General features: G+C 28.1%; 1 protein-coding gene across 1 annotated transcript; it reads left to right on the plus strand.

Annotated features, from left to right (window-relative positions):
- Window positions 1-11,322: 11,322 nt before the first annotated feature.
- Window positions 11,323-13,124, plus strand: LOC126553118 (uncharacterized). The gene is made up of 5 exons (XM_050208298.1): window positions 11,323-11,990; window positions 12,114-12,302; window positions 12,377-12,507; window positions 12,634-12,728; window positions 12,823-13,124. The coding sequence occupies exons 1-5, from the start codon at window positions 11,974-11,976 to the stop codon at window positions 12,970-12,972; spliced, it is 582 nt and encodes a 193-aa protein (XP_050064255.1). The 5' UTR covers window positions 11,323-11,973; the 3' UTR covers window positions 12,973-13,124.
- The last annotated feature ends 210 nt before the right edge of the window (window positions 13,125-13,334 follow it).

Raw genomic sequence — 13,334 nt, forward strand, 5'->3', positions numbered from 1 at the left:
AGTAAGTAATTTATTGTATAGTATGTGCATCATATTAATATGATAGTAATAATTTATTATTATTTGTTGGTCAGTTATGTTCAATTTTTTTTCCCTAAAATTTGGTGCAATAACCAGTTATGATTTGGACGTAACTTGTTATTGCACCGACTAAAAATTAACATATTGGCTAGTTTTGAAAAATATTGTAATATTGACATGAATATTGAAGCAATTCAAATCTTATCCATCATATTCAATTTATTGAATTCCAAATAGTATTATAACACTTCAACTTTTTCTAATAAATTTTAATATCAAAAAATTTGAGGTTTTTTTTGTCTCCTGAAAATTTTAACAAAGTGGACGTACCTGGTTATTGCACCGGTGCCTTCATTTTCTAAAGCAGCGTCACATACCTGATCTTCAATTCCGATGTTATATTTGTTAATATCTAATTTATGCCATTGTTTTTGAAAATTTTTAAATAATAGAATGGCTGGGCTTGATGTAACTTCTGGTATTTTAATTTCAAAAACAGATCTCAAAATTAGCTCATAAATATGATGCCTACAAGGAAGATATAATAGGTCTTTACCGAGTTTTTGTTCAATTAAAATACATGCTCCATTTAAGCGTCCTGTATTGGATGCAGTTGTATCACAACACAATGCCTGAACAATATCACATAATCCCCATTCTTGTAATGCATTACACACAGCTGCAGCCTGTTCTTTGCCTGTCGACCGCTCAAGTTGCGGAACATTTATAATTTGCTCGATATTCGTACTTGTTATCACAATTGGTAGTCATTCTACAGTTGTATTTCTCATTTTAGTGTCTGGTAATAATTTCCCATCCCAATGTACAACCTGTACAACCACGTAATTAGGTGCAGATTCTTTAAATCGTAATTTAATTAGTTCACTGCGCTCGCGACGATATATTTCTCGACACCTATGCATAGAAGTTTGATTTATAACATATTCCTCAACATTAAAATTTAAGGCTTCTAAAGTAGCTTGAAGAACATATACTGCATCCCGTATGCTTAACTGGCACCTATCTAAAGCTCCGGCTAGTTTTGGTGTAATAAAATTAATTTTTCTTCGGCATTTTTTTTTTCTGGAAGGAGCTCTATTTCTAGTGAAATATTCATCTCTAATTCTGATGAATCACTACTTTCTGGACTCTCATTTTCTGAAGTACTATCAAATTGAATAAAATTTAATGACGAAGTTGAGGGACGATCTTTATTATAATTATCTTTTCTATTTGATTCATTCAACTTTCGTTGAACGTTCCTATTTTCTTTTACTGTTCCTGTAATATCTTTACCTAAGAGACATCCTGGACGCCCGGGCAAACGTTGGTTCAATAAAAATTGTCTATCAACGTCAATTTTTATAAATTTTAAAGCATCGGAATGAGCAATATCGAATAACAAATTTAATTTATTTTTAAAATCGTATTCTTTTAATCTATATGACTCACCTACTTTTGTAGAATTTTTTTGGAGACTGCGCCATTCATTATATAAATTAATTAATTTGTTAATGCAATGTTGAATCGCTCGAATAGGAATTCTTGCTTTTTCCCAAAAAATACAACATTCATGCACAGCCAACGCTGCACTTTCCCTAACAACAAGTTTAACAGTTCGCATATTGTAAAAGAATACTGAAAGCATTTGACCGTTTGATGGAAGCTTGGAACCGTGAATTTGTGTCTCTTCAGACCCGATTAAAAATATTTGATGATCACTTCTCAGTTTTTTTGACATTTTTTTATTTATAATAATAAAAAACGGGATCAATTTGAAATCATACAACGACAAACGACGGTAAATGTTAGATCTTCACTAAACAGATATTACGATCAAACTAACACTAATAATAAGGTACAATTGTACCAAAATAAGAACCAGACTTATCTTGCTATTAAAACGTAATATCAAAATAATTAACCATACGAATAGGTACTATCTAATCTATTGATATTTAATTTTTATGTACGGAAATATAGAGAAATAATTAGGTGAAAGAGATTAGATTAATATATTATTATTGTGAACATTATACTTGTATTGTGATTGTTATATTACCAGCGATAATATGAAGGCAAAAATACATAAAATAACTTTATAGAAAATTTCATTTGGGAGTTTTATAAAAATTATTTTAGCCCGCACAATAATTCATAATTATGAAAAAATACCTAAATTGTGTTTGTTTGGAGTCAAGTCGAAATACTTCACGAACCATTGGAGATATGAAAAAATGTAATCAAATAAAAGTTATAGCAAATTTAATTTACTTTAAAATATATAGTATTAAAAATATCAATATTTCTAAAGGTTAACGAAATATTTACGAAAATGTCGAAAATTTTCGTAAATATTGAAAAATGTAGTAAGTTCAAACTTAAATCACAAGTCAGCACGGGTTAACCTTATCTGATCGAACCAAAACTTTTTGAAGTTCATTTTTATTCATATAGGCACAATATTAGGGGGTGAGACCAAACATTTTATGATATTTTTTTCTCATCATCTATAGCTAAGGAACACCCAACACTTAGTTTACTATTAAAGGAAAAAGAAGAGAAAGAAAAATGAATCACCTTGTATTATTTATATGTTGTGATTTTTTTCTCTTTAATAATAGTTTATAGTTATTATACCTCTACTGATATAACTAATGATATAAAATATAATCTCAGAAGAAGGTATTTCCCAGTCAAAGTATTGAGATAAATAAAAAAAAAAAAGTCTAAATAGTTTGAAACTATATGTGGTAAAAGTGATCCTAATTGTTGAATGCCTATACTTTTATATCATTGTTTATAATTCTTTTTGTAATAATTCAGTGAATTGATTAATTTGTGAATTACACACCATTTTCTACAATATTATAATACAGAAAATAAAAATGCCCGTTTCATTTTGTGGTTTTGGTTGTTCCAATAGAGGTGGACGAGATGATAAAGTGCAATTTTTTTCGTAAGTTTCTACTTATTTGATCAAATATGTGTCCATAAGTATAGTAGATCATATGTTATAATAATTATAAATACAAAAATATGTAATTGAATAATTTATTATAGATTTCCTCAATATTCAGAATGAAAAACACAATGGTTAGTTGCTATTCGCAGAGAAAATTTTACTCCTTCAAAGTACCACAAAATTTGTAGTGCCCATATTATTAATAAAGACTACTTTGTTCGACCAAATATTAATTTTCCAAGGTAAACTATTAGGTTTTTATCAGGTTTTGTTGTTAATAATAAAATAAGTATCATAATATATACCTATTATACATATTTATTACAAAGACAATACAATTTTACAAATATTATTTCTTTTACAAAATTTTAGATTAAATGACGAAGCAGTTCCAAGTGTTTTAAATTTTCCACAACATTTAATAAAGCCTGTAAAAAAAAGAAGAGCAATACAAAAAATTAAACAAAATATTCCAAATACTAGTATTTTAATTTAAAATTAACTTAAAGGAATTAATTAGTAAGATAATTAAATTATAATTTATTTATTATTATTTATTTTAGTAACTACTGATGGTCCTTCTTCAAATATTGAGACTTCTGTCATTAATGATGTACCAGAACAAAATTTGATAGATGAAAATACACCAGAAAAAAATGAAAACAAAGTCAGTCCTGGAATAATTGCTCTAAAAAAAAAAGTAAAATGTCTTCAACAAAAAGTTCGAAGACAAAAAAAAACAATTATTAATTTACAGGTATTTTTTCAATAATTTCTATAACTTAATTTTGTTTTGTGTTTATGGGTTCTTCAAATAACATGAATGTTATACTTGATATTACTAACAGTAACATGGTGGATAAATTAATGTTTGATATATTATATTGTCTTACCTACATTATGCATATTGTGATTGGTGGATGGTGGTACATTAAATGAAAGACACTCAAGAGACAGGCACATTATTGGTAGCAGGCAAATTGGTTGTCAACTAAAATTTTATTCACAAAATATGTATTTTGTGAATCATTTTTTATTTTTATACATACATGTTTATTTATTAATAACGATAATATGTTTTATTTATTTTTAAATCTAAATGTTGTGTTCTATGTTTTGTTGTACCATTTATATTAACATCCATGTTAGGTACCTACCGTTTTGTATAAATGTGGTATTATGAATATTTATAAAGCTTCCATTATATAAGCTTTTTAATAAAGTTACTTATTTTAAATATACGGTTTATAAATTAAAAATAAAATGCAAGCTATAAAATCAGCTACAGATGTAGAAACAACGAATGTCATTGAAAACAATTCTTTTAAAACTTTTTTTAAATGATATGATTAATAATGAAAATGTAAAACCAAAGGGTAGAAGGTATCACGACGACGTTAAAAAATTTGCCACAACATTATACTTTTATTCACCCAAGGCATACAATTATGTTAGGTAATTATTGTAATGGCTTCGCACCTATATATTCAGCATAATAAATATAAACTGATACCTTATTTTTAAATAGGTCAGTTCTCAGCTTACCAGATCCAAGCAGTATAAGGAATTGGATAACTAATGTTAATGCAGAAACTAGTATTTTATTAGATGTCTTGACAGAAATTGGTAAATTTGAAACGAATGATTGTTGTTTAGTCATAGACTCAATGAGTATTAAAAAAGGAATTCATTGGGATCGAGCAAATAATAGGTTTGTTATATTTCTTCTCGTATATCTAAAACAGTTATTCATTATAAGAACTTATATTAATTTAATTACTTTTAAAAATTATAATTACCTAGATATGTTGGGTATTACGATTATGGTAATAATATTTCAATTGAAGATTGTGAAAGTCCAGCAACTGAAGTGTTAGTGTTTTTGCTAACTGGTTTTAAAAGCAATTGGAAATGGCCCATAGGATATTGGTTCGTAGACAAAATCAAATCACCTGTACAAACTGAATTAATTAAATTAGCTCTTTTAAAACGTCAAGAACATAATATAAATGTAATAAGTATTATATGTGATGGTGCTCATTCTAACCTTAGTACATTCCATTTGCTGGGTTGTAATTTGTACCAGCCATATGATGATATCAAGTGTTACTTCAATGATGATCAAAAGATTATATATTACACTCCAAATGCATGCCACAACATTAAATTAGCAAGAAATGCCTTGGGTTCGTTTAAAGCGTTTTTAGATGAAAATGATAATTTGATTGAGTGGAGATACATAGAGCAACATTCTAAAATTCAAAATAATGTTGGATTTAAATTAGCAAAACAAACTGAGTTCTTCACATATTTATTGGAGGAATATTGAATAATAGTATGAAAGTAAAATTAGCTACCCAAACTCTCAGTAGCTCAGTTGCAGATGCTCTTCAATTTTTACAAAGTACTTCAGAAAAGTTTAAAAATTGTGAAGCTACTGTTAAATTCACACGAATTATCGATGAGATTTTTGATTTTTTGAATTCAAGGAAGCCATTTGCTAAAGGATACAAAAAACCAATATATCCATCAAATTTAGAATATTTAGAATCAAGAATGAGAAATAATATAGCATATTTATACTCACTGAAACATACATCAGGACAATCATTAAGGCAATCAAGAAGAAGGACTTTTATTATTGGATTTGCTACAACCATTAAATCAATTTTTTCAGTGTGTAAGGTTTTATTTGACTATGATTTTAAGTATGTATTGACGTATAAGTTTAGTCAGGATGCTATTGAATTACTTTTTGGGCATATTAGAGGAAGATTTGGATGTAACAATAACCCAAACTGTTTACAATTTAAATATGCCATTCGCAGTATTTTACTCCACAATTCCATTAAAATGTCAACTGAAAACTGTACTCTATTTATGTCAAATAATGATTCATTATTTTCATTGAAATGGAATTATAAAACAAAAGAAAAAACAGATGAAATTATTCAAAATGTTCAATTACTTGTAGACAATTGTAACGATAGTTTTTTAAACGCAATCACTGAAAATATATTATATTATATTTGTGGATATACTGTCAAGCATATTTTTGAAGATATTAATTGTGAACACTGTATCGAAGCAATATCAGAATCGCATGCACTCAAGATCACACTTATCATAAATTATCAAATGATACAGTTACATACAATAGCTTTGTGACAGTTAAAGATAGAGGAGGACTTAGACATGCATCCAAAAGTACTCTAAAAATTGGTCAAAGTTACTGAACAATATGTTAAATCTATTATTATAAACAAACATACATTATTAATGAAAAATATTGATCAAAAAATTATATTAACTGTTCAAAATTTGTTAAGCTTAGATTCATCAATATTACCACAATGTGACAAATGTTATGAAGCAATAGATTTATATTCCAATCCACATAAAATTAAAATAATTGCATTAATTAGCCGAACATATTTAAATATAAGACTTAATTCGTATAGTAAAATTTTAACCAGTTCAATAATGAAAGCTGCAGTAAGCAAAAGACAAAAATTAAACAAAACAATTTTATTTAACAACATTTAAACTTTTATTATATATTTTTTTATTAATTTAAATAACTTGCCTAGTATTATCCATTGAACAGTTGAATAATTGTATTGTTTTAAAACTTAAAATAACTCTTACTCTTAATCCGACACCCGTCGTCATTGGTTAGTGACGAACTAAAGCAAATACTATAGATTTCTATTTTTAGGACCACCGGTTTAATATATCATTAGATTAAATACCGTGGCTAAATAAATTATTTAGCGATGATTTTGACAATATTATATAATACATTATTATAATATGCTTCATGCCATCATTGTGTTATTTATGTCCAATACTCCAATGTACTATGTAGTTAGCAGTTACCGTATTTATGTTAGAGTTGTGCTCGCATGTCACTGATCGACGATTGCCTTTCCACGTATTTTATAATTATACTTGTAACGTGCCACGTACAAGCAGTAGAATGATGTAGTATCGGATAGGTTGTTGTAAAAAAGATGAAGACTCTTGAAATAATTCTAAGTGTTTTGTATTGTAAATTATTCTAAGTCCAAATAATTAAATAAATTAAACTTGTGAAAAATATTCTAAGTCCAAATGACAAAACTATTGATCTGGATAACGTGAAGGTGCTCGCTCTAACTCTGATGGATCACGTCTGAATTGTGCCTATTCGGGGCCTCCTTATATATCATCCAGGAACTCCCGCGGTATCTTCAGGTCCCTGATGGTCAGCGTCACCTGCATTCGCTTCTTCCCACGTCGTGCGTCAAACAATATTCCTATTATTCTATCGGATGGTAATTGTGTGCCTATAATATTTTATACCGGGTGACAAGCATACGTGCGATGATCGTCTTTGACCCTGAACGATGCCGCGACATGTAGTATAATTTGTTACAATGTACTATTGTCGCTGCGTCCGGCATTTTCACGCCGTTCCGCCGCTGTTGATGATTTATATTAATATACTAAAAATCCGTACTTAATCTCCTGCTCACTTTTAGAATCCGATTATAGTAATATTTTTATACCCCTATCATAAAAATGTCTGTTACACCCCCAATGTTTAGGTTATTGTTGGCTATGGTATGTAATAATTTATATAGTAATTTATAATATATAAGTATCAGAGCACGTTGCATACTGTTTTTATTTTCGGTTTATTATATTATTTTATTATTATCTTATTGTATAATTTTAATATTAGTATATATTATATAAGCTCACACATCAACAATGGTGTAATTATAATTATAATTTTATAATTTATTTTTGATGTAAATGTGTTGTATTATTTGACTATTATAATAGTATGTTTAGTAAATTTAAATAACAACTTGAAGGAACAAGATGCATAGTATAAAATATATATTGTAATTTAAAATAATATATTAATATAATATGGTTCTCTTGTGTTATTCTTGTTCAGCTGCCCTTTTTAAAGATGGCGGACTACCGGCTCGGCAGCTTCAAATTTCCCCATTACCGATAACAACAGTTAGCAATCTAGTTTATTATCTATATCTGTGTTTCGCACTATCTAATAACTTGATAACTATTGAAGATATGTTAAATACAGTGATACCAGTAAACACAGCACAAAATTTCTTACAAAATACATAATAAAACCCGAAAATGACAAAAATTGACTTGTGCCCTTTTGCACAGACACCGTCCAACTGTATCGGATGACTACTGATAGCACTATGTACGGTATGACAGTACTACATTGTATATATATATAAATTATTTTATTTTAATAAACGTATGGAAACCGCATCTATATCTTCCTTCATTCATTTCCCGAGTTTTATCGATAACCAAAAACCCGTAATCACCGTGATTCCAACAGAAAAGACACATTTTCCGAAATTCTGAGAAATCCATATCTGCAGACGAACGATCGTTAAATATATGTCGTAAATTCGTATCATCTTGTTTCAGTATTATTAAAAAGTTTGAGTTATCTCTTACTGTTTTGGTATTTTAGAATACGTTTGCGTCAAATAAAATACAGAGCTAGCATCTGAATGTCTGCAAATGCTGAAGTTTCTCTGATTATAGATTGTGGACCACATATAACATCATCAAAAATTATAATAGAATTTTTCTTAGTTAAGTTCGGTTTTATAACCTTAACAACGCTTGTAAATATGAAAAAATTAGCACCTTGTACATCGTCTATTTTTTTTTTTTTTTATAAAACATATTTTTCCTGATTGGAGGTTTTAGAGTATAAATAAATATTTTCAAATCTTAACCTATTCACATGAGTGATCAGATTATACATTATATTTGTTTTTCCTGATCCACTGGAACCGACTAGTATAGCACATATACTATCAGGTAGTAACGAACCGTTTCTTGATGGTTTTTTTACCATCTGAACATATACATTTTATAACCTCTAATTTATCTTTTTGATCAATTACATCTATTTTTTCTTATATATACTCTAGAATTTTCAATTGTTAATCAGTTATCGATGATGCGTTCAACTCGTAAGTTAAAATCAAACGAGACTGGCAAAAGATTTGTAAACTCCCTTATAAATAGTGTCCCAGTTGAAGCCCGTGTTTTAGGCTATCAGTATTGTGGTCTTGGTACGAAATTTAAAAAAGACTAGATCGCGGTGATAAAGGAATAAACCCATTAGATGCCGCTTGTCATGATTACGATATTTTGTATGAAAGTAGTACAAATTTAGACGATAGACATAAAGCTGATAGTGTTAGAAAATCGTGCTTGGGAAAGATTTAAAGCAAAAGACACTCCTAGAAAAGAGAAATTGGTTGCGTACACGGTAAAAAAACGTGATGAAAGCTAAAAGAAAAATAAGTATGGGTTGTAAAGGTAAACGGAAACGTGTTACAAAAAACAATAGTATGATAGCTGCGAAGAAAAAGAATAGTGGTAAAAGGTTGATTTCAACCCCAGGGCAGTCAGGAGGTGTAGTTCCCTTAATATTAGTTCCCTATATTTGAAGGATTTTCAGCACTTGGTAGCTTAATGTCTGAAGGCGCTAGTGTGTACAACGCAATTCAAAATTCAAAATGCAAAAAAGGCAATGGTTTATATTTAAACAATAATGGGTTGAGAAAAAAAAATAATAATAACAATAATGATTACACTACCTGACAGACCGCTTTCGACCCAAGGTATTATAAAATACGTTAGAAGGTTGAAAATCAATCATTTCCGTGGAGTGTTTTCACGTGATAGCTTGCCTAAAAAACCTCATGTCATTGAATGTGGTATATTAAACTTAGACATATCTTCAGACGACGGGAACCATTGGGTAGCGTTTCATAAAAATAAAAATAAAGTCATATATTTCGATAATTTTGGTGATTTACCTCAACCAATTAAATTACAACGTTATCTTAAAAAGTTTAAAATAGTATATAACTATTCTAACTATCAAGACTTCAATACATTTGATTGTGGACGTACCTATATGTCTTGATTTTTTACAATGCATGAATCTTTTACATAAGTTTAACTGGAAATTCGACAGTATTGACTGCAAATTATTTTCCATATTTAAACGTTTACGAGGATTCAGAAATAGCTTATTATTTTTGCAAACGTTCAATTCATTGCCAAGTATTATAAATGCATTTAATAACCGACTGAAAATAGAAAAACTCCTTCAAAGAGAAATTTAAAAAATTGCACATTTTTGAATTTTGTTTGGAAGAAGGATGCTATGAAATAGAATATATTAACAATAAAATTGCAAAAGGTAACAAACACGCAATTTTGTAAAATAATACAAAAATACATACCTAATGATTATATTTTATGATAGGTATTGGCTATACCCAAATAAATGAATTTTGTGCTGGAATAGAAATACCATCAATGTCTGCTAAATCATACATTTTTATTGAAAACATTTTACAAATAGAAATTAAAAATTCAGCTGGAGTAGAAATGCAAAAAGCAGGTGAGAAGAAAAAAAAACAGCTTTGGAATTAGGTAATGTTGATTCAGATGGCGTCCCTCTAATTACCGTTGTTGCTGATGGACAGTGGTCCAAAATAAGCTAAAAAACAAAATATGATGCTTTTTCTGGAGTAGTAAGAAGCTAATTATTATCCTAATACAATTTAGTTTACAAAATAATTGAAAATGTTCAGGCAAGTATAATAGAATACCAGACTAAAAAAATGTTATTCGTTGGTATACGCAATCGGTATTGCGTAATATGTGAGAGAGCAATAAATAAAAACACTAAAACATCAGACCACGTTTGTTTTTTAAATTGAAAACAAGGAGCTACTAGCATAGAAGCCGATGCTATAGCAGAAGGGTTTAAAAACAGCGTAGAGATGAATGGTCTAAAATTCTCTAAATTAATTGGTAAGAAATAATAAAAATAAATAAATAAATAACCTAATGCAACAATCGAACTTTTATCTGGAATCATCGAATAAAAAATTTAAATAATATTATTAATATTATATAGGTGATGGAGACAGTTGTGTCACAAAAAGATTACACGAAATACTCCCCTATAGTCAGGCTTTCAAGAGTTGAAAAAAAAGAATGTAGAAATCATTTATTACGCAACTATTCTCAAAAAATGATGGCATTGACTAAAAGAACCGAATTTCTGACTGAAATTTGGAAAAAAATATCAAATAATATAATTAGACTGCAAACAGATATAACTTGTGCTATTAAATTTAGAAAAGCTGAAGATAGGCCTTTACATAAAAAAATTTCCGTTAAAAATAATAATAGTAGTTATTAGTTTATTAGCTATAACTTATAAGTGACACATATTAATTTGTTCTATTCTAGGCCTTAGATTTGATATTGTTAATGCTCCTAATCAACGAATATTTGATGATCACAAAAACTGTTCACCATATTTTTGTGATAAAAAATCATCAATACAACCAGCAAATAATTGTACAATAAAAAATCGGGAAATTTCACGAGAAATTGAAACAGTTGTGTCTCGTTTATCAAAAAATGCAAAGAGTTTACTATTATATGTAGTTAACAATACCTGTGAACAGTTTAACAGTGTCATTAATAAATTCCTAGGAGGAAAGAAAATTTATTTTACCCAAAAAATTCGTACAGTACACGTGTTTATGCTGCTGTTATTAGTTTTAATTCCTCGCAATATTTAAGAACAGTAAAAAAAAAATATAACACAAATAAGCCCAGGTATTATTTTTCTTTTAATTTAATGATACAAGAAAATGTTTACAATCACAACGCTGCAGGTATATAAATAATTAAAAATTTTAGAGGTTATTGGAAAAAAATTTTTAAAAAGGGTGTTAGAAAAAAAATATAAATGTCAAAAAAAAAGAAAAGTTTTGTCAAATAAAAAGCCGAACCTCAAACCTAAACGGTTAAATTTTAGCAAGAAAGTTGATGAAAATTATGGCAATGCAGACAATTTAGACATTCTAAGAGACATAAACTGTTCCGAATTTGAAAATGAAATGAACCAATTTGTCAAGTAATATTATTAAATATCTCATGATTATAAACAACTTAAATTTACATATTACACATTACCAGTATATTATACTTATAAATTATAATTTAACAAGTAATTCACATTACTAACATTGCTTTTTAGAAAACTAGGGGAAGTCGATCGTTATAAAATTGAACGTGAGACTAGAGATCAAGCGTGTAATGATATTTGGAAACGTGAAAGGCTCTGCAGACTTACAGCTAGTAATTTCGGTCGTATTTGTAAGATGCGTGCAAATACTAGTTGTAAAAGTACTATTTATTCAATTTTATACTCTAGTTTTACCTCTAAGTAAGTTTATAATTAAATACGAATTAATCATAATTTTTGAGCATTTTTAAATAACCAATTAAATAAATAATAAGGTCAATTCAATATGGTAAAGATATGGAAGGGGTTGCTAAAATAAAATTTGAAGAAATGTATGCAGGAATTCAGATTAAACCTAGTGGTTTATTTATAGACGAAGAATTTGCATTCCTAGCTGCAAGTCCCGGTTCGTAATAATTCATATAAATTATTTAAATGCTTACTAATTAACTCAGAATATATAATATATGTATCAATAAAATAATAATAATAAGGTATACCTAATACTGTAATGTATGGTTGCATAATGTAGATGGAATTATTGACGAAAAAACACTCGTAGAAATTAAAGCTCCATATTCGGCGAAAAATAGCCAAAGTGCAATTGAGGCGGTTGAGAGTGGTAAAGTATGTCTGATACTACATAAATATTATACATAACCATTTGTAAATTATAAAAAATAATAAATATAACTATAAATTTGACTATAATTTTGTTTAGTTACCTTACTGTAAAATAGAGAACGGCCAATTAAAAATGAACCATAATCATAATTACTTCATAAAGTCCAAGGTCAATTACATATTTCAAAAAAAGACATTTGTTATTTCATTATATATTTCACTCAATGGATTTCAGTTGAAAAAATAAAATATGAAAATGATTTTTGGATTATGAGAATGGTTGATAAATTAAAATCGTGAGAATATAAAATATCTATAAGTTCCTAATCTAATTTTAATTATGTATTATATAACATTTACATTGTTTTACTAAGATTTTATTTGGACTGTCTACTCCCGGAAATTTTTGTCCCAGCTTATAAATATCGCTTGATGGTGTCAGATATAAGAGAATCAAAAAAAGTAGAAGCATTAAAAAATCAAAAAAAAATCGTAAAAAATGTTATTATTTATTATAATTATTTTCTTACACACTCATTGTAAAATTGTAAAATATATTATATTATATCGTTAAATTAAAATGTTATATAGTTTCTGACTATATGTTTT

The sequence above is a fragment of the Aphis gossypii genome, unplaced genomic scaffold, assembly GCF_020184175.1.
Source record: "Aphis gossypii isolate Hap1 unplaced genomic scaffold, ASM2018417v2 Contig00069, whole genome shotgun sequence".
NCBI classification, from domain to species: domain Eukaryota; kingdom Metazoa; phylum Arthropoda; class Insecta; order Hemiptera; family Aphididae; genus Aphis; species Aphis gossypii.